This window comes from Myxine glutinosa, chromosome 12, assembly GCF_964187855.1.
Source record: "Myxine glutinosa chromosome 12, kmMyxGlut1.1, whole genome shotgun sequence".
Lineage (NCBI taxonomy): Eukaryota > Metazoa > Chordata > Myxini > Myxiniformes > Myxinidae > Myxine > Myxine glutinosa.
Genome location: NC_136272.1, coordinates 55,818,861 through 55,842,091, shown reverse-complemented (window position 1 = coordinate 55,842,091; position 23,231 = coordinate 55,818,861). Strand labels below are relative to the sequence as shown.

General features: G+C 46.6%; 1 protein-coding gene across 1 annotated transcript in view; it reads left to right on the top strand.

Moving 5' to 3' along the window:
• The window catches only part of LOC137437231 (general transcription factor 3C polypeptide 1), a 405,949-nt gene that overhangs the window by 147,788 nt on the left and 234,930 nt on the right, over positions 1-23,231 (top strand). Inside the window, exons 16-17 of the mRNA XM_078766829.1 lie at positions 17,563-17,753; positions 18,011-18,223. Of these exons, the coding sequence (XP_078622955.1) occupies positions 17,563-17,753; positions 18,011-18,223 (404 nt within the window). The remainder of the gene's footprint in view (positions 1-17,562; positions 17,754-18,010; positions 18,224-23,231) is intronic.

Genomic DNA, 23,231 nt, shown 5'->3' with positions numbered 1-23,231 from the left:
TCCTGCAAAACGGGAAGCAAATTCCTCACGTAGAGAGTTGACGACACTAACGCAAGTGCCCAGGTCCACATCGTCAGGGGCACATGCAGCAAGGCGAGGAAAATGCACAAACTGACCAGAAGCCAATTGAGCCTCCCACAAGCGCAGTTTAACCTCGAAGGCAGTGATGTGCGCGTACATGTCTGTCACGAGAATGTCTTTGCCTTGCAGCTTTATGTTGAGGGTGTTCAGGTGCGCCGTGATGTCCGTGAGCAGGGCCAGGCGAGCTAACCACCGCGGATCAGAGAATTGATCAGCGTGGGGAAGGTTCTTCTGACGTAGAAAGGTGGCAATCTCCTGCTGTAGGTCGCACACCCGAGACAGCATGGCCCCACGACTCAGCCAGCGTACCTCACAGAAGTAGAGCAGGTCGTTGTAGTGCACGTTCACCTCGTCCATCAGTGCCTGGAACTGACGATGGTTAAGGCTGCGGGAGAGGATGGAGTTGACGACCTTCACCACGACAGACATGACACCAACGAGGTTGGCAGACTTAGCGCACAGGGACTCTTGGTGGATGATGCAGTGCATCTTGTTAATGGGCTGAGTGTATCCGGCGGCTGCACAGTGACGCACTAGCAGCGAAGCGGCGCCCTTCTTCTCACCAACCATCGCCGGGGCACCGTCGGTCGTCACACACACAAGACGGGAGAGGTCCAGGGAGTGCTGATCAACACACAGAAGCACGGCGTCGCAGATGTCTTTCCCAGTGGTGGTGTCGCGCAGCGGGACAAGCTGGAGGAATTCCTCACACACTTGAAAGTCAGCGGTGACGCCACGGATGAAAACGGACAGCTGGGCCGTGTCCTTTGTGTCGGTGCTCTCATCCAGAGCGAGGGAAAAGGCGACGAAATTTGAGCTGCGTGTTTTGAGTGAGTCGTGCACGTTTTCCGACATATCCTCGATGCGGCGACGAACGGTGCGGGACGAAAGGCTCACGTTCTCAAAGGCGGAACGCTGCTCTGGACAGACGGAGTCCACTACAGCGAGGAGGCATTCCTTCATGAAGTCCCCATCCGCGAATGGCTTCATTCGGCGAGCAAGGATGCGGGAGACTTCATAACTGGCGCGCGTCACCTTTTCGGCCTCAGTATTCTGCTTGCGGAAGAGTGAAGTTTGTTTCTCCAAGTTGCCTGATAGTCTAACCATGGCGTCCTTCCTTTCGGTGGCAGACACCGACGCGAAGTTTGACGAGCGGTGCTCTGTCTCCCAGTGGCGGCGCATGTTGTACTCTTTTAGGACAGCCAAAGTCTTCAAGCATATGAGGCACTGGGCCTGTCCAAAGCGCTCGATGAAGAAGTACTTCTCCCACTCAGGGTTGAAGATCCGACGCTCGAGGTCCACTTTCCTCTTCTTAACACGCTGGGTCGCAGACATGATGAGCTGAAAAGGAAGAAAATTAGGTATATCAGCAATGAATAAATGATGTAACAGCAAGCAATCTGGGGCACAAAAAATCTCGGAAGACGAATTGTACAGATGAATGTATTTATTTTGCGCGCACGTGGCCAACGCTGAATATGACACAGTTTCACCGTAAAACTGAAATACAGGAAATGAATCAGTCTGCATACTTTTTTTTTTAAAGAGTTCGTTTTCCTTTTAAACAAAAGTTCGTCAATTTCGTTTTCCTTTTAAACAAAAGTTCGTCAATTTCTTTTTTCTTTTACAAACAGAAAGTTCGTTATATATATTTTTTCTTTACAAATAGAAAGTTCGTTATATTTTTATTTTTACAAATAAAAAGGGAGAATAAAATTATTTAAACGCAGCAAATGAAAGATAATAACATGTTCTAACAAACAAAACAAAGCAAATTGAAAGAAAGTGAAAATTGAAATAGGTTTAGAGAACTCTGCGTCGCTTACCTCTTTGTTGCAAGTTATTTGTCCCAGACACCAACGTTTGTCGCAAGCTGACTGAATCGGAAGGACGTCCGTATCACATGCCGGCTGATTTGAAAAGACCGCCTATCAGCAAGCAGGCGGTGTCTAGGCAAGACAGTTCCCCGTGCGCATGTCTTCCGGAAGAGGACGGTGCTGAAGACAAAATGTCCCTTTCTTGAATTCAGACCGGCTAAATATAAACTCTTACATTTACAAATGATATGAGTTTTACTGGGAGGTCCGCGGGCCGGATTGCAATAATAAAGCCTAGCAGGGTGGCGGGCCGGACGCTAAGCCTTCGCGGGCCGGATGTGGCCCGCGGGCCGGGGGTTGCCCGCCCCTGGTATACAGCATTACACAAATTCAGTAAAATCTCATCGAATTCACCTAGTTTCCAAATCTCGGCTGGAATGTCATCTAGACCACAGGCTTTCCCGTTTTGAATGTTTTTTAAGAGCTTTATGGAGTTCATCTATGGTGAAGGGACCTTTTTTTGATGTCGAGTTCATCTGAAATCACAGGAGTTATTACTTCATCCTTGATTGTAGGTGGCTTCCCTAATAAGCTTTGGAAATGCTCTTGCCAGAGTTTCAGTCGTTCTTCTTGGCTGGATGCTTTTAGTTTGGATTTGTTTCCGCATTTCCGTCCGCTTATCTCGTTTACGGTTTTCCAGGCCACAGCAGATTGCTTGTTACTCGTAGCATTATTTATCATATCAATTTTTCTCTGGAGATAGTCAATCTGTTCTCTCTCATAAGAATCGGTAAGTGCAGCTCGTGCTTCGTTGTAATTCCTGATGTTTTCCATTGAAGGTGCAGAGTTTTTAATTTCTGCCATTTTGTGTAGCTCTTTGCGTTTCTGGCATATTTCCTCTGTTTCCCATGAGATCCGACTTTTCCTCTTTGGTTTCAAAGGAATGGTACCAGAAGCAGACTCTCTGCAGGCTGTCTCAAAATTGGCAAATGTTTTATTCGGCGAGTTTGTTGTATTTTGTTCTTGAAGAGCAGCAAATCTATTTTTCAAACAAAGTGAAAAGGCGACACTAATCTGTGTTCTTTTTGAGACAAGAGCAGTCATAAAGTGGTTTACTTTTTGATTTCATTTTATTTGCTTGAAGGCTCAAGCGGATCCTTGCAGATACAATGCGATGGTCTGATCCTACGCTTATAAAAGAGTTGAATGCTCTGCAATTTCTGACACTGTTTTTCCATTTCCGATTAACAATAATGTAGTCAAGTTGTGCTTTTGTTCCATTTGGTGCTGAATGTGTCCATAGCTGTCCTGGTCTCTTCTGGAAAGTGGTATTTGTGCATAAAAGGTTATTCTCTTTTAAGAAGTTTTTCAACATTGTGCCATTTCTGTTAGTGCGAACATGATATGAAAATTTAAAGCCTTCTGATGATCCGAGTTGTGCATTAAAATCCCCTCCAAGAGTTAACGTGATGTTTCGATACCTGTCTGGTTACTGATGATAGGTCTTGATAGAATCTCTCAACTTCTACTTCATCGTGTACGTTTGTGGGACTATAACAACTAATTACTGTTGTTTGAGGGTTTCCATTAAAAGTAGCTATCATAATTCTCGATGATATTTTTTCGACTTTATTGAGAGCTTTGTATGCGTGGGGACTGACAAGCATACCTACTCCAGTACTCCACCAATAGATGCATTTACGCTATTTTTCCAGGCAGAGGAGGTTATTAGTGTCCAATTTTTGCCAACATGTTCTTCTTTCATCAGCATGTCATCATGTATGTATATCTATATTATAATAGCCGTAGATGATTCTGTCTGTCTGTCTGTCTGTTGGGCATCTGTCCGGGGTGTGGCTTACTCGGTTTGCAGAGTAGCTCCACCCATAGCTCCACCCATTCTGGCAGTGGCTGCATATAATTATAAACAAATATCCACCATTTTATTAACTCGCATAGCTTTGAGGCCTGTTTTGTAGGCCCGTGGTGTCTTGCTCTCTCTCCCAGTTTTATTTCAAATCAAATTCGATATATCATTTCATTTTTCACAGTCGCTAACATAGTTTTAGACTCGGTTGAAAAAAAAACGGGAAGAAAATCCAATGAAAGTTGCCGTTTATAGAACGAAATGAATTCTCAAACGCCTGTAACTTCAAGGCCATTGAGTCTCTCTCACGCCTTTATCTCCAATCTAACTCACCATATGATTTCATTTTTATCGATGGTATTGGACTCGGTGTCAGCAATAATTGAGAACATTCCACACACGCGGGAAAATGCAGAGATATATTTTTAAAAATCGCGTCATGGTGTATCATACACCGCCCCAACATGACACCGACAGCAACGTGTCGATATATATAAAAAATTCGCTTTTGCTTTTCCGTTAAGATATATTACTTTTTCGTTTGATGACAGTCGTCACAAAAACGTCAACAATGATGCCGACATATATTTCTTCGTTTTTATTTCATTCAACATTATTAGCCGGAACTAAAATATGTTTCAGGAAATTACCGAGAGATATTTCTTCGTTTTTTTTATTAGTTATGTGCGCATACACTTTAAATAGGTTTATTTGAAATCTTTAATTTTCCACAATACAAATATAATTTACTTGCCATTTATCATTTGATGATTACGAGACACTTCCTCTTGAGGATCGGGACAATTCATGCGCTGTGTGGAAACTTCTATTTCCAAAATGAATGAGACGATCGATGAAGAACGCAGACTTGAACAGGATGTAGCAAGAAAGCGAATGAGATGGGCGAACAAGTCCATCGACGAACGTCAATGCAAACTTGCGGGGTCACCCGTGGGAATCCCACGGGCATGGATGTGTGTGACATTTCGACATATTGAGTTAGATGCTGCACATTCATTTTTACAAAATGGTTACTGGGAAGTTATCAGATCCAGAAATGGTGTAATGAACACAATTTATTTACGCGCAAGCAAGAAAGCAAGACGGCCCGATTTCCGATTCCGACGGGCCGACGGGCGAGACGGGCCGATTTGGAGCAAGAAAAAGAACGAGACGGGAGAAAAACGAGAGAAACGAGACGGGGAAAGCCGATTGGAGAGGCGAGTGAGGAGCGATTGGAGAGGCGAGTGAGGAGCGATTGGAGAGGCGAGTGAGGAGCGATTGGAGAGGCGAGTGAGGAGCGATTGGAGAGGCGAGTGAGGAGCGATTGGAGAGGCGAGTGAGGAGCGATTGGAGAGGCGAGTGAGGAGCGATTGGAGAGGCGAGTGAGGAGCGATTGGAGAGGCGAGTGAGGAGCGATTGGAGAGGCGAGTGAGGAGCGATTGGAGAGGCGAGTGAGGAGCGATTGGAGAGGCGAGTGAGGAGCGATTGGAGAGGCGAGTGAGGGATTGGAGAGGAGAGGAGTGTGAGGGATTGGAGAGGTGAGGAGTGTGAGGGATTGGAGAGGTGAGGAGTGCTAGGTGGAGAGAGGAGAGTGTCAGGTGGAGAGAGGAGAGTGTCAGGTGGAGAGAGGAGAGTGTCAGGTGGAGAGAGGAGAGTGTCAGGTGGAGAGAGGAGAGTGTCAGGTGGAGAGAGGAGAGTGTCAGGTGGAGAGGAGTGAGGGGTCACATATTATGTGAAATAAATAAATTGTGTTCATTACACCATTTCTGGATCTGATGACTTGCCAGTAACCATTTTGTAAAAATGAATGTGCAGCATCTAACTCAATATGTCGAAATGTCACACACGTCCATGCCCGTGGGATTCCCACGGGTGACCCCACTATATTTCTTCGTTTTTATTTCATTTAACATTATTATCCGGAAGTAAAGGTTCACATGTTCATTTCACGTGTGCAAAAACAAACTCCATTTCACGTGTGCATGGACATGAAACACAGACGGGAAATTGCTTAGAGATATTTCGGTCGAAGCAATTATACACCGCCCAAATAAAATATTTCACCGATACACCAAGCGAATTTCAGCGAATTTCAGCGAATTTCACCGAGTTTCAGGAAATTACCCAGAGATATTTCTTCGTTTTTATTTCATTAGTTACTAGCAGAAGTACTCAGCGTTGCCGGACGGGGGAGGGGGGAAGGGCACTTACACTTTAAACATGTATATACATGTGGGATGTGGGATATATACATGTGGGACGTGTGCGTGTGTGCGTGTGCGTGCGTGTGCATATATGTGTGTGTGTGTGTGTGTGTGTGTGTGTGTGTGTGTGTGTGTGTGTGCGTGCATATATGTGTATGTGTGTATATATATATGTCTGTGTGTGTGTGTGTGTGTGTGTGTGTGTGTGTGTGTGTGTGTGTGTGTGTGTGTGTGTGTGTGTGTGTGTGTGTGTGTATATATGTGTATATATATATATATATGTGTGTGCATGTGTGTCGATGTACATTTGTCTGTGTGTGTGTGTGTGTGTGTGTGGGTGTGTGTGTGTGTGTGTGGGTGTGTGTGTGTGTGTGTGTGTGGGTGTACATGTGTGTATGTGTGTGTATATATATATATATATATATATATACAGACTTGGCATTTAATATGGAATATTTTTTTTTTTCTTGAATTGAGTTTACTTTCTTAACTCGATATATCAATCTGGGGAGTTTCTTTTACACTTTGGTGATTTATTTGTTAAAAGAACCATGCCACTGATTGTCTGTCGCAGCAAGAAGTCAACAACAGGATTATATCACAGGTGGCGTGGCAAAATGTATGGACAGGTGCATTTGACGATTGGCTTCACAGTCGGGTATACAAGGGTTGTTGCGTTCTCTATTAGTGGAAAACAACTGCTGCACGTCTCAAAAAGTTATTGCCGCTTCCTCTGGAGATGGTCCGTCAACTCGACAATGCTGTTTGTCATGGAGTGGTGGCTTTACGAAATTACGGCATGAAACAGCGTGCTATTGCTCGGCAGTATGGCATCACTCAAGGTCAGGTGTCAAAGATCCTGAAACGAAATGTTCAGAGGGGTGTCCCTACTCCAATACCGAGGCCAGGACTTCCCCGCAGAACCACAAGGAGGGATGATCGCCAGCTGCACCGGTTAGTCCGCAATGGCCGTACCAAGTCAGCTCTTCGGCTTAGGGCTGAGTGGCAGCAAATGACAAATGTGCCTGTATCCAGAAGGCGAGTCAAACAACGACTGGTTCAAGCAAGCTATCGTGCCAGGCGTCCCCTGAGAAAGCCACGCCTGACCAGACAACACCGCCAGCGCCGATTGCAGTGGGCCAGAGAGCACCGTCAATGGCAACCAGGACACTGGAATCACGTGATCTTCAGTGACGAGTCTAGATTTCTGGTCTATCGTCAGGATGGCCGCGTCCGAGTGCACAGACAAGTGCATGAAGCCCACAACAAAGATTGTATAGTGCCAAGAGTCCAAGCTGGAGGTGGTGGGGTGACCGTTTGGGCTGCTTTTCATGCAGGGGGCAAAACTGACCTGGTTGTTCTGAATGGAAACCTGAACCAGTTAAAGTACAGGGCCATTCTGGAAGAAACATTGCTTCCATTTGCTCGTGCAGCCTTTCGAGGAAACTTTGTCTTCCAAGATGACAATGCACGGCCTCATCGAGCTCCCAGTTAAAGTACAGGGCCATTCTGGAAGAAACATTGCTTCCATTTGCTCGTGCAGCCTTTCGAGGAAACTTTGTCTTCCAAGATGACAATGCACGGCCTCATCGAGCTCGCATGATCCAACACTTTCTTGTTGACCGTGGTGTAGAGCATATGGAGTGGCCTGCCATGTCCCCGGATATGAATCCGATAGAGAACTTGTGGGCAGAATTAACGCGTCAAATCGACAACTTGGACCAGCAGCCGACCTCTGTGCGTGAATTGCAGCAGGCTATTGTCACTGCATGGCAAGCGATTCCTGTCCAAACCTTGGCAAATCTCGTGAACAGCATGCCTCGACGTGTACGTGCTCTCCTGAATGCTCGTGGGGGTTGCTCGACGTACTGAACTGTAATTTTACTGTCCGTAATCCCAGTCGTAATTTAACTTTTGTTTTTGTTAAAAAAAAATTTGGCTAATGTGCAAAATAAAGAGATACTTCTGGAAAACATACAGAAGTTTAACACAGTCATGTCCATGAATTGAGTTCGATATCAGTTTACATCACTTTCAAGGATCAGTTTATTTGTTTCAAAATGTCAAATGTGGTTTTTGTTTCTTTTAAAGGTCACATTAACAAAATCTGGAATAATTTCAACATAATTCCAATGAACTTTTGGTTCTAAGACATGTTGAAAAGTAAGTTCACCCCCACAAAAAAAATATTCCATATTAAATGCCAAGTCTGTATATATATATATATATATATATATATATATATATATATATATATATATATATATATATATATATATATATATATATATATGTATGTATGTGTATGTGTGTGCATGTGTGTCGGTGTACATGTGTGTGTACACGTGTGTATGTGTGTGTATATATGTGTGTGTCTGTATGTGTATATATGTGTGTCTGTATGTGTATATATATGTGTGTGGGTGTACATATGTGTGTGTGTGTGTGTATGTGTGTATATGTGTGTATGTGTATGCATGCGTATGTGTGTCTGTGTGTGCATGTGTGTGTATACATATGTGTATGTGTATATGTGTGTATGTGTATATGCATGTGTCGGTGTACATGTGTGTGTACGTGTGCATGCACGTGTGCGTGCATATGTGTGTGTGTGTGTGTGGATGTGCATGTGTGTTTGTGTGTATGTGTATATGTGTGTGTATGTGTGTCGGTGTATGTGTGTGTGTGTTTGTGTGGGTGTGTGAATAAGAGAGAGACCGAATTGTGAGATACAGAAATGAAAAAACGAGGTGTGTGTGTGTGTGTGTGTGTGTGTGTGTGTGTGTGTGTGTGTGTGTGTGTGTGTGTGTGTGTGTGTGTGTGTGTGTGTGTGTGTGTGTGTGTGTTTTTTTTTTTTTTTTAATTATTGTGAAACTGCATGTGCAGGTGCAGCATCTAACTCAATTTGTCGAAATGTCACACACGTCCATGCCCGTGGGATTCCCACGGGTGACCCCACTAGTATATATATATATTGCATGTGAGTGCATTGTCGAGTTGACGGACCATCTCCAGAGGAAGCGGCAATAACTTTTGGAGACGTGCAGCAGTTGTTTTCCACTAATACAGAACGCAACAACCCCTGTATACCCGACTGTGAAGCCAATCATCAAATGCACCTGTCCGTACATTTTGCCACGCCACCTGTGATATAATCCTGTTGTTGACTTCTTGCTGCGACAGACAGTGACATGGTCCTTTTAACAAATAAATCACCAAAGTGTAAAAGAAACTCACCAGATTGATATATTGAGTTAAGAAAGTAAACCCAAGTCAAGAAAAAAAAAAATTCCATATTAAATGCCAAGTCTGTATATATATTGGGGGAGGGGGAGGGTGGGATGGGGAGGGGAGAGGGGGAGGGGGAGGGGCAGTCAACAATGACGTTGCAGTTCTCATGGTCGGAGCGCAGCAAAACAATCGCGACATCGTCCTGCATCTTCGCAACAGCACGAAGCGGATTTTGGAGACTCACCGATCCTGTGACGCCCTCCAGTACCGGCGTTGCCGGGCGGGGGAAGGGAGACCCGTACATTCCCAACCCGTACATTCGCCCTCTCGACTCAAGCTCACTCGGACAAAAGCCTCGCACAAATTACACCGTGAAGGCCCAATGGCCATGTCTATGCCACAAATCAAGTACGTGAGCGAGTCGGGCGCACTGAATTGAAAATATATAGAACGCTCATACTCCGTGAAAAGTGAAGCCGCCGTGTCGCCATCTTGGTTAGCACGACTCGACCAACTCGCTTCGTGGATCTCGTTTGTTTTGAACGTGTGAATTACATGCGAACGCGTAACTGTGAGTTTATGGCGGCAAGGAGCATCACGTGATCGCTCTGAGCGAATCAGTGCGCTGCTCTGCCACCTTTTTTTTTTTTTTTTTTTTTTTTTTTTTTTTTGTATACTGAATCGAGGCTCGTGAAAGAGCTAACATTTATTTCACAAACAAATCAACCAGACAAACAAAATATACAAAAAGAGGGAGTGGAAGACAAGATGGGGAGAGAAGGGGAAGCACACAACCACAACATTTGAGAGCAGGGAGAAGTGTGGGAGGGAGAGGGCTTGGGGGCAGGAGGCGTGGGATGGGGAGGGGGGGGGGGGGCGGGGGGAGAGAGGTATAAAACACAAGGGGCCCGAAATTAGCGGGGGTAGAAAAGATCAAGGTTTTGGATGGGGGAGGATAAGAGATGGTGGTGAACAGCTGTTTTAAAGACCTGGAGGGTGGAGTGGGATTGAAGAGAGTGAGGGAGTTTGTTCCAGAGGTGGGAGAAAAGAGGAATGAAGGAGTGAAGGTGAGCAGAAAGTCTTGATTTTGGCAGTTTAACCATAAGAGGGTTGCAGGCAGATCTTGTGCGACCTGTAGGAATATTTGGGGGGCAGAGCCCAGAGAAGGCTGGGGGGGCAAGGCCAGAGAGGAGTCGGTAGAAGACGGAAAGACCACCAACCTGCCTGCGGTGAGTGAGTGAAAGGCCCTTGGAGTTAGCTTCATCGCGGGAGATTCCAATGATTCTGAACGCTTTGGTTTCAACAGCGTGAAGACGGGCTAGGTGTGAGGCAGGAGCACCAGCCCAGAGGGGAGAGCAGTATTCCATAGAGCTGCGGATGAAAGCCTTGTATGTGGTGAGGAGCTCAGGTGTGCCAAGGAAGGACTTCGCACGACGGAGGATGCCCAGTCGGCGACTGGCTTTGGAGGCCAGATTTGAAATGTGGTTTTCCCAGGAAAGATCATGGCAAATAGTGAGACCCAAAAGCTTGAGTGAGACCCAAAAGCAAAAGCCTGATCAGATTCCGTGTATAATATTCCTCGCTGAAATGCGCTGAGGTAAATATGAATAAAAAATATGGATCTCGTAAAGATGAAAGAAAAAAAAAACCTATGTGGTGTGAATGGCAATGTTCCTCGCTGAAATGTAAAAAACGCAATCGCTTTTCGCTCTGAAATACGTGCGAACGCGTAACTGAGTTAATGGCGGCAAGGAACATCACGTGATCGCTCTGAGCGAATCAGCGTGCTGCTCTGCCACCGGTCAGATTCCGTGCATAATATTCCTTGCTGAAATGCGCTGAGGTAAAAATATGGTAAAAAAAATTATGAATCTTTTTTTTTTAGGTCAGCCATGTTCTTCCCAGGCTCAATGGCCATGTCTATGCCAAATATCAAGCACGTGAGCCTCTCCGTTTAGGAGTCTATCGGTAACATTACACACACACAAACTGTGTTTTATATATATATAGATATATTATATATATATATATATATATATATATATATATATATAGCTAGAAGATAGATGAACATTGGGGGACATATTAAATATTTAACAATTTATTGGATTTGATCCCTGTATTCATGCTCCAAGGGGCATGGGAATTGGGGTCACGAGGGTCAAAATGAAAAAAAACTCGCACCTGTGTCCGAAGAGAGTGGCTCAGTTTGGCATTTTTAATATGAAACAGGCAAAGCCTATAAACAAACGAAACCCATGAAGATTACACTTTAGGACCGCTTATAATTACTCTTTACAACCCTTTAAGATTACCCTTTAGAACCGATTAGAATTGCACATTACAACAACAACAACAACAACAACAACAACAGGCATTTTAAGGCCATTTTCCCTGCAAGAGCGGGGGTTTGCCAGAATTGCTGGAATTGCACATTACAATTACCCGTTAAAAATACTCATTAAAAATACTCATTAAAAATACTCATTAAAAATACTCATTAAAAATACTCATTAGAAATACTCATTAGAAATAACCATTAGAAATACCCATTACAAATACCCATTAGAAATACCCATTAGAAATACCCATTTGAAATACGCTTTTGAAATACCCTTTCCAAATGCCCTTTAGAAACAAATACCCATTAGAAATACCCTTTGGAACCGCAACTAATGGGGATGCCTCTTCACGGTGGTTGCACCCTCCAACACAAGACGGGGACCAAATCTTCCCCACTATTCCCTGCTGATTCGTCGGAGCAGTGTGGTCACTGTCAGAGCGCCGATCAGTCCACATGGACCGGCCCATTCCCTCTCGTCTTCCTCACGAACGCCTCACAGAATCACTCAAATCACCACATATCACTCTCACACATGTGCATCACATATCCACGCCAAACATTTATTGATTTATTTATTATTTTCATTCTTCTTCTTTGGGGAGTGACCTTCCCCTGGCAGTCCTCCCTTTTCTCCTTATTCTAGTTGGAGACATATAAACCAACCCGGGACCCCAACCTCCTCCACCGATGAAACACACCCCTTAATATCCTTCAGTACAACACAGATGGCCTCATCAGCAAGGTCATGCAACTTAAACACTTCATTCTCACAAATATTCATATAGCCATCATACAAGAAACCAAAATACATGAGAAAACCAAAACACCGACCATCCCCAACTATACACCCAAAAGCACAGACAGCTCAAACACCAGAGGTGGAGGCCTCATCACATACACCGACCACCCCCAACTATACACCCATAAACACAGACAGCTCAAACACCAGAGGTGGAATCCTCATCACATACACCAACCACAAAGCTCGGAACACGTGTGTGTCTACCCTCAGGAGAGCCAGAAAACACTATCTCTCGACTCTCAAAACTGAACTCCAAAACCTGTCTCCCTCCTCCAAATCCTGGAGGCATCTGGTCAAATCTGTTTCTGGTGTTTGTTCCACCCTCCATCCCCTCCCTTACCTCAAATGGCTACACAAGTGACACCACATGTTACAAAGCCGAATGCTTCAACTCTGCGTTTGCCTCAAAATCTTGTGTCCCAAACCCATCTCTCTCTGTTCCCACCTTACCCAGTCGAACCCAGCTCCTCCTAGACTCTGTGTCCTTCTCTCCTGACAAGGTAGAGAAGTTTCTGTCAAACCTCGACTCTGCTTCTGCAACTGGACCAGATGGCATCAGCCCATGGGTCCTAAAATCCTGCTCAGGTGCTCCATCTCACCCTCTCTCTGTTCTCTTCACCCTCTCTTTTGCTCAAGATCATCTTCCATCTGCTTGGAAATCAGCCAACATTACCGCTTTACACAAAAAGGTGCAAAACGGATCATTGCAACTATAGACCAATCAGCCTGCTCCCAATAATCAGCAAGGTCATGGAATCCATCATAGTTTCTGATATCAAATCCTTCCTCTTCTCCAATGGCTTAATCTCGGATCATCAATTTGGATTCAGACCAGGTCACTCCACTCTGGACATGCTGATTCTACCATCCCAACAATGGATAGAGGTCCTCAATGCCAAACAAGAAATCAGAGCTGTCTCCTTTGACATACACTACATGACCAAAAGTATTTGGACATCCAAACATCGAACATCTCATTCCAAAATCATGGGCATTAATGTAGAGTTGGTCCCCCCCCCCCCCCCTTTGCTGCTATAAAAGCCTCCACTCTTCTGGGAAGGCTTTCCACGAGATGTTGGAACATTGCTGCGGGGATTTGCTTCCTTTCAGCCACAAGAGCATTAGTGAGGCCGGGCACTCACTGATGTTGGGCGATTAGGCCTGGCTCGCAGTCGGTGTTCCAATTCATCCCAAAGGTGTTTGATGGGGTTGAGGTCAGGGCCGTGTGCCGGCCAGTCAAGTTCTTCCACACCGATCTCAACAAACCATTTCTGTATGGACTTTGCTTTGTGCATGGGGGCATTGTCATGCTGAAACAGGAAAGGGCCTTCTCCAAACTGTTGCCACAAAGTTGGAAGCATACACTTGTCTAGAATGTCATTGTATGCCGTAGCGTAAAGATTTCCCTTCACTGGAATTAAGGGGCCTAGCCCGAACCATGAAAAACAGCCCCAGACCATTATTCCTCCTCCACCAAACTTTACAATTGGCACTATGCATTTGCGTAGGTTGTGTTCTCCTGGCATCCACCAAACCCAGATTCGTCCGTCCGACTGCCAGATGGTGAAGCATGATTCATCACTCCAGAGAACGCGTTTCCACTGATCCAGAGTCCAATGGCGGCGAGCTTTACACCATTCCAGCCGACACTTGGCATTGTGCATGGTGATCTTAGGCTTGTGTGCAGCTGCTCGGCCTTGGAAACCCATTTCATGAAGTTCCCGACGAACAGTTCTTGTGCTGACGTTGCTTCCAGAGGCAGTTTGGAACTCGGTAGTGAGGGTTGCAACCGAGACACACAATATTTATGCGCTACATGCTTCAGCACTCGGCGGTCCCGTTGTGTGAGCTTGTGTGGCCTACCACTTCGCGGCTGAGCTGTTGTTGCTCCTAGACGTTTCCACTTCACAATAACAGCACTTACAGTTGACCGGGGCAGCTCTAGCAGGGCAGAAATTTGACCAACTGACTTGTTGGAAAGGTGGCATCCTATGACGTTGCCACTTTGAAAGTCACTCAGCTCTTCAGTACGGCCCATTGTACTGCCAATGCTTGTCCATGGAGATTGCATGGCTTTGTGCTTGATTGTATTGTTGCGGATCTCCGACGTCGGCCTTCCCCTTATCAAGAGGGGGTTAATCCCCTTGTCTTTTTTATCTGGCCGACGTGATCCGAAGTTATCACGTTCCTTCCGGTCTTAGAGTTATCTTAGATGCCGCCCTCATTTGTTCCAACTCATTCTTTTGGGCGTCCATTTTGCCTTCCAGCCTGTTCTTTACCTCCTCTATCTGATCCCCCATTTGTTTTATTTCCCGGGCGGATTTATCCCCCATTTCCCTCAATCGGCCCCCCATCTTGTCTTCTAACCCCGTTAACCCATCCTTCACTCCTTCCATTTGGTTCTCCTGGGTGGCCATCCTGTTTTCCAACCCCGTTATCCCATCCTTCATTTCCTTCATTTGGCTACCCACGTCCTCCAATTGGCCCCCTAATTTGCTTTCTAATCCCCCCAATTTGCTTTCTAACCCCCCAATTTGACTTCCCAATTGCTCCCCCATTCTATTTTCCAAATTACTTAACCCGTCTCTCAATCCCCCAATTTGGTTCCCCACATCGTTTCTTCATCCCCCAATTTGGTTTTCCAATTGCTCCCCCATTCTATTTTCCATTTGCTTACTATTCTTTGCCATCTCCATTTGTATGGCTGCCTGTAGCTGCGCAATGAGGTTCTGCATATCCATCCCTCCCATTTGCGCAGCGGGCGCGGCCCTCGTCGCCATGTGCGAGGCGCCACCATTTTGTTCCTCTGCCACCCCTACTGCTGCATCCTCATTAATTTCCTCCTCCATCTCTCCCAATTGTCCCACTTCTTCCCGGGGGTCCTGGATTGCCTCTAACCCTTCCTCCTCTTCTACCCCCACCGGCATCCGATCGCCTTTGCTATCCATGGCACGATTCAAATTTGGGTGTTAATAAAATTTCGGTCGTCGTAATTTTGACCAAATTTTGTCCAAAAGATAATAAAATTTGGTTCGGGTCCAAATCCCACTCCCAGACACCAATTGTTGCGGATTTCCGACATCGGCCTTCCCCTTATCAAGAGGGGGTTATTCGGTTAATCCCCTTGTCCTTTTATCTGGCCGACGCGATCCGAAGTTATCACGTTCCTTCCGGTCGGTGGTAAGTAGGGTTGTTGGTCGAACTTTAGTCCTATTACCTAATTACTACCACCGACCGTGAAGCAAGGGAATAACTCCCGCCCGAATCACGGATATTGTTGGAATATTGCCGAGCGGATAGCAATCCGCGACCCGAGCTGTTAACAATGACTAACCCGATTATAGCGATTCCGAATCGTGCCGCGTTTACCCAATGGAGAAAAGACTAGGACGATCGGATTAAGAGGAAACCAGAAAGAACAAGGAATTTATTCACAATTTGTACAAGAAGAGGAAACGAAAGAATCTGCAAGAAAGAAAGAGGAAGGAAAAGTACACAGGGCAGTCTTAAACAGTCTTATTCTATTCCCTGGACACGGGCCCGATCGCTCTCAGATTCGGTCTCAGACTTCAGACTCACGCGGGGATGTAGATGGTAGGGTGGGAGGTCCGGCGATGGTGTCCAGGCTCCGGTCCGGCTCCAGCAGACGAAACCCGGCAGGCAGCTCTCCACGTAGCGTAGGTGAGCGGACAATTATCGTGACGGGGAAAGGTAAGCTGGGCTAGCGCGACTTCGTGGCCCTTGGCCGCGTATGTAATATGTGCACCAGCACCTTTACATGCGCTCCCGGTGTTACCCGCTCCAAACGCCCCTTTCCCAATGCACGCTGCAGTTCTCGGCAAATGCGTGCTGCGTGCTCGCCCTTGGTAAAGCTGGTGGCCACAGTGCGTCTCTCCCTCTCGTAAAGCGCAATTCCTTTCACAATGAGCGCTGCTCCGTAAGTTCTTTTCAAAAGCCAACCTTCACACAAGTCCTCTTGCAAAGCGCAAATTGTCCAAGTCCTTCTCATCAGTCCTTTGTAACACAAGCTCCCTCTGTAAGTCCTTTTGAGGGCTTTGCGTGCGTGCTTTTATAACCAAGCCAGCGAACGCTCTCAGAGCCCAAAGCCACGCCCTGTCAGGCGACCTCACCTCAGCCCTGGTTGGCTGGTGTTTACCGGCTCCGCCTTGATGGCTGGTTGACGTGGCCACACCTCCATCCTGGCGCTCCGCCCTCTTTTCGGGCCTTACCTCGTGGGTTTCTGGGCTGGTTTGAGCGGAAGCCCAGCGAGGTTGCAAACGCCGCTGGCCCTAAAGGGCGAGGGCGATGGCTAGCGCTTAATGGCGTCGCTTGGAGGGGAGGCTGCCAAACTGAACGGATGGGACCTACCCTTATTTGTTTGACACAACGCAGATGCAACTACTGGGAATAGCCTTATCTAAACACATACTAAGAAATAACTGACGTCCTAAGGTGACCTGCGTGTTGCTTGTGGCCTATCTATGGGGTGTTACCGTTTAACCATTAATGATGTTATATTTACAAGTGTGGGTTCTCAAAACCGCAACAATATACCTGTCAGCAATGGGTATGGATGAAACAGCCGAATCCAAAGATTAGAAGGGGTGTCCGCATACTTTTGGTCATCTAGTGTATTTCATGCCTTCGATACGGTCTGGTGCCCCGCTCTGCTCACCAAACTCTCCTCTTATGGTATCCATGGTAACCTCCACGCATGGCTTGCGGGCTTCCTCTCCGTTCACAGTCAACGTGTGGCCCTGAATGGATTCTCTCATCTAACTAGGCATAAGGAAGAACGCTATTGAAAATTGGGTCGCCACGTCAAAATCCAAGATGGCCGCCGCCATGTTTGTCTGAACCTTGTGAGCGGAATATCTTGAAAAATAAGCGAAGTACCAACTTCTAATCTGGTGTGTGGGTGTATCTAGGCATAAGGACGAACGCTATTGAAAAGTGGGTCGCCAATCTGGTGTGTGGGTGTATCTATGCATAAGGGAGAACGCTATTGAAAATTGGGTTGCCATGCCAAAATCCAAGATGGCCACCTTGCGTCTTCCACTTTGTCAACTCACATAATTTCACCGACGGGGGACCAAGGCGTAACGCTTGTAATTTTGAATTTGGATTCTCCCAAGTTTCTTGGGAACTGGAAATCCTTTATTTGAAGTAGCTACCGAAGAGGGTTCCTATCTGAACCGGTCGTGCTGTTTTAGTGCCAGGAAGGTGAGCGAGGAAGCTGATCAGACACACGATGCTGAAACGACGAGCCATGGTGAAGGGAACAACTCTGCTGAAGATGGCAGCCCCAAGAAGGTGCTTTCTGCTGTGCATAGACAGTCCCATTTTTGTGGAATGGAGCGGCGCATGGGCGTACCGCCACTCCGCAATTACAAACCTACTATCGGTATGATTTTTTGTATTTCTTTTTTGTCTTCACTATATTAACAATAACAACCATGTCTAGTCGTGTTATTAATCGGCTTCTATCGTTAATGTGCTTCTCGTGCACGCATACGTTGGCGTCATGATGCTTATTTTACCTATTAAGGGACATATTGGATATGTGGAATTACTTTGCTTGTCATTGTGAAAATAGATTATGTAGGATGTGCCAATAGAAATGCATTAAATTTTCCCCGCCACCTCTTTCTGTGTTTGCAGTGCCAGGTCACGGCCGTGACCTTGGATTTCAAGCGAAGATGCCTCGCCTACGTACGTTGCATACGTTCATTTGGTACATTGTTTACGGTCATTTGGAGCACAACGACAGGTCCAGTGAGGCAGCACGGGCCGTGAAGTGCGGTAACGACAAGGCCGTGGGGGAGAATCAGTTGGGAATGTCGCTTGATGAAACACCTGCAGATGGTTCTCAAGGTGTGTGCTGCTAAGCTTAACTTAATTGAATTATTCATCGATGTAATTTGATCTCTTTAGAATACGTATATGATGTCATCGATAAATATGTGTCTCACCCATGATGACAGCTGTCTGCAACTCATAATACAAATATTAAACTTCCCCTTCCAGTGTCATAGCCTAAGATAGCATTTTGGGCTAAAGTAATAGCCTCAAAGATAGACTACCAGAAAACGTTTTAACACCTGAAGTCACATTTCACGAGGCCATCAGCACTGGAAACTTGGTGATTCCACAACTCGTCAAAGCCAATCGACCTCCCAGTTTCACCCTTGTTGGGGCTCATCAGGATCAAAATGATGTAGACCTGAGAGCCTGATGAGGCCAGATGCCTATCCTGATGCTTTGTTGAATTCAACATCGAGACAAGATCCCTCCCAAATATATAAACTAAATGCTAATTTTTTTTTTTTTTTGTATACAAGATCGAGGCTCGTGAAAGAGCTAACATTAATCACACAAAAAGTCAAACCGACACACAAAACACAAAAAACAAGGGGAGCGGCAGACAAGATGGGGAGAGAGGGGGAAGGACACAAACACAACATTTGAGAGCAGGGACACTGGGAGGACATGGGGGGAGGTGGGAGAGGTATAAAACATATGAACACCAAGGACTCTGGGGTGAATTAGTGGGGGAAGAAAAGATCAAGGTTTTGGATGGGGGAAGATAAGAGATGGTGGTGAACAGCTGTTTTAAAGACCTGGAGGGAGGAGTGGGATTGAAGGGAGTGGGGGAGTTTGTTCCAGAGGCGGGAGAAAAGGGGAATGAAAGAGTGAAGGTGAGCAGAGAGCCTAGATTTTGGCAGTTTAACCATAAGAGGGTTGCAGGCAGATCTTGTGCGACTTGTAGGAATATTTGCGGGACAGAGCCCAGAGAGAGTTGGGGGGGCAAGGCCAGAGAGGAGTCGGTAGAAGACGGAAAGACCACCAACCTGCCTGCGGTGAGTGAGTGAGAGGCCCTTGGAGTTAGCTTCATCGCGGGAGATTGCAATGATTCTGAATGCTTTGGTTTCAACAGCGTGAAGACGAGCTAGGTGTGAGGCAGGAGCACCAGCCCAGAGGGGAGAGCAGTATTCCATTGAGCTGTGGATGAAAGCCTTGTATGTGGTGAGGAGCTCAGGTGTGCCAAGGAAGGACTTCGCACGACGGAGGATGCCCAGTTGGCGACTGGCTTTGGAGGCCAGATTTGAAATGTGGTTTTCCCAGGAAAGATCATGGCAGATAGTGAGACCCAAAAGCTTGAGTGACAGAACTTTTTGGAGAGGATTATTCAGAAAGTGGATGGGAGGGTTGTCCAGTCGGTCTTTTCGGAGAGACATCGTAAGAGTGTGAGATTTGTCAGGATTGAAAGACATGTTCCACTTGTTTGCCCAGTCTGTGATTTTGTCCAGGTCTGCAGAGAAGTGAGGAGGCTGCAGACTGCCGATCTGAGGGATGAAGAATGGAGCGACAGAGAGTAGAGTCATCAGCAAAGAGATACAGAGGAATTTCAAGAGAGTCAGAGAGATCATTGATGAAGACCAGAAATAGCACAGGGCCCAAAACACTACCTTGGGGAACTCCAGCCAGAACAGGAAGGGGAGATGAGAGAAATCCATTCAGGACCACACGTTGACTACGACCAGAGAGGAAGTCCGCCAGCCATGCGTGGAGATTTCCATGGATACCAAAAGAGGAGAGTTTGGTGAGCAGAGCGGGGTGCCAGACCGTATCGAAGGCACGTGATATGTCAAGGGAGACTGCTCTAATTTCCTGTTTGGCATTGAGGACCTCCATCCATTGTTGAGAAAGCAGAAGCAGCATGTCCAGAGTCGAGTGTCCAAGTCTGAAACCAAATTGATGATCAGAGATCAAGCCATTGGAGAAGAGGAAAGATTTCATATCTGAAGCAATGATGGATTCCATGACTTTGCTGATAATTGGGAGAAGGCTGATTGGTCTGTAGTTGCTGGGATCTGTTTTTGCACCTTTTTTGTGCAAAGCGGTGATGTTGGCAGATTTCCAAGCAGATGGAAGATGACCTTGAGCAAAAGAGAGGGTGAAGAGAACAGAGAGGGGAGTGAAAGAGCGGAAGAACAGGATTTTAGGACGTGGGCTGATGCCGTCAGGTCCAGTTGCAGAATCCGAGTCGAGGGTTGACAGAAACTTTTCCACCTTGTCAGGAGGAAAGGACACAGAGTCCAGGAGCAGCTGGGTACGACTGGGTACGGTGGGTACAGAGAGGGATGGGTTTGGGACACAAGATTTAGAGGCAAACACAGAGTTGAGGCATTCAGCTTTTTCACGTGCGGAGTCAGCTGTGTGGCCATTTTAGGTGACCTGGTCTGAATCCAAATTGATGATCAGAGATCAAGCCATTGGAGAAGAGGAAGGATTTGATATCCGAAGCAATGATGGATTCCATGACTTTGCTGATAATTGGAAGCAGGCTGATTGGTCTGTAGTTGCAAGGATCTGTTTTTGCACCTTTTTTGTGTAAAGCGGTAATGTTTGCTGATTTCCAAGATGCTGGCAGATGACCTTGAGCAAAAGAGAGGGTGAAAAGAACAGAGAGAGTGTGAGATAGAGTGGCAGAGCAGGATTTTAGGACCCGAGGGCTGATGCCGTCTGGTCCAGTTGCAGAATCAGAGTCGAGGTTTGATAAAAACTTCTCCACCTTGTCAGGAGAGAAGGACACAGGTTCCAGGAGCAGTTGGGTTCGACTGGGAAAGGTGGTAACAGAGAGATGGGTTTGGGACACAAGATTTGAAGGCAAACACAGAGTTGCGGCATTCAGCTTTGTCATGTGCGGTGTCAACTGTGTAGCCATTTGAGGTAAGGGAGGGAATGGAGGGGGAACAAACACCAGAAACGGATTTGAGCAGACGCCACCAGGATTTGGAGGAAGGAGACAGGTTTGAGAGTTCAATCTTAAGTGTGGAGAGATAGTGCTTCCTGGCACACCTGAGGGTAGACACACACTTGTTTCGAGCTTGGTGGAAGGAACTGAGTTTGCCTTCAGTTGGATTTGCCTTCCAAGAGGCAAAGGCAAGTTGTTTCAGGGCAACTGCCTCATCACAAGATTCAGTGTACCATGGATGGGAGGAAGGGTAAGACAACTGAAGACGAGATGGGATAAATCTGTGCATGAGAGAGAGCAGTTTGCTTTGGAAGAATTCCCAGGAAGAATTGATGTCAGAGGCAGTAGAGATGGGAGACCAGTCCAGATGATTGATGGCTGCTTGCAGACCGTGCCAGTCGGCCTGAGTGAAATGCCAGACTCGTCGGCGCTGAGGAGGCTCTCTAAGAATGGCCAGAGAGATGTCCACTTTAACAAGCACATGATCAGATGAGCCGATTGGAGCAGAAGAAGAGCAGCAGACATTTGCAGGGAAGTTAGTCATAACCAAGTCCAGAAGAGAAGATACTCCATTGACTGAGATCTGGGTCGGGAAATTGACAGATTGTGTCAGTCCCAATGAGTCTCAGAAGCACTTTGCTGAGGTGCCATGGCTGGTGAGAAATGAACCCACACCCAGCCAGCTGGCATGATGACAGTTGAAGTCGCCACATATGAGGAAGAGGGAGTTTGGATGAGCTGATAGAAGTTGGTCCATGTTGTCCGACAGTGAAATGTAAATGGAGTCATCACTGTTTGGAGGACGGTACAGAACACATATGAACAAAAGATGGGAGCGGAGAGGAAGCCGTAGCCAGAGGTACTCCTGGGGGTGAGGTGGAGAGAGGGCAGTGCAAGGAGAGTGAGGAAGAGAGTTTTTGATAAAGATAGCCACCCCACCACCAGGACGAGGCTCAGGTCTATCATACCGGAGGAGGGAGTAACCAGGGAGAGATATTAAGGAATAAGAGACATCTTGAAGGAGGAAAGTTTCTGTTAAGCAGATCAAGTCTGGATTGTCAGAAGCAACCTGAATGGAGAGATCAATCAGATCTATCCGGGGCCTTGAGCGAAGGCCCCGGATGTTTGAGGTCTATACCGTTAATGAGGAGAGAGGGGGAGCATCGGGTGCAGGACAGGGGAGGGGAGGGGTAGGGTCAGATGAAGGGTGAGAGGGGGAGGTCGGAAGAGCAGTTGATAGTGTGTCAGAGATTACAGAAGAGTTACAAGAAAGGGAAGGATGAGGAGGATGAAAGGTTTGATGGTGATGGGATGAGGCACAGTGAGGGGTTGTTTGAGGGGGGGCAGAGGAAAGTAGAAGGTTGGGGGAGGTGGAGGTATGAGATAGAATGGAGACAAAGTGGGGAGGAGAATGAGGTGGGAGGAGGGAGAATTTGGGGGGGGTGGTTGGGGGGTAGATTTGAAGGGGAGGGGTTGGGTAAGAGTTTTGAATGGGAGGGGCAAGGGGGGAGTTTAGGAGGGGAATGGCAAGGGGGGAGTTTAGGAGGGGAGGGGCAAGGGGGGAGTTTAGGAGGGGAGTGGCAAGGGGGGAGATTTGGAGGGGAGGGGCAAGGGGGGAGTTTAGGAGGGGAGGGGCAAGGGGGGAGTTTAGGAGGGGAGGGGCAAGTGGGGAGATTTTGATGGGAGGGGCAAGGGGGGAGTTTAGAAAGTGGATGATTAATGAAAGATGAACATTTATAACAAATTGGGTTTGTTGTGATTTTCAAGTTAGCGATCCGTTTAAGAACGATGGAGGAGGGGTGGAATGAATGAGAATTTAGAGCATGTCGTGAGGAAGAATTATAAGAGATTGAATATTTTTTTGAAATGGAATGAGTTGAAGAAGAAATTGAAAGTAGCCTTTTAAATAGGAAGAAAAACAGCGTGTTGTAATATACGACTGAATAAAACACTCCAGGGGAAAGTTTAAACATATTTAAACAGAACCGTGAAGAACAATCTTATATTCACAAAAATTCCAATGGGGGAGAGGGAGCCTATAGGGACAACCACGAGTCACTTGAACAGGGCAAAGGGTGGAAGGCAAGGGGAAAATGGGGGCGGGGGCGAGACAGTGCACGTGGG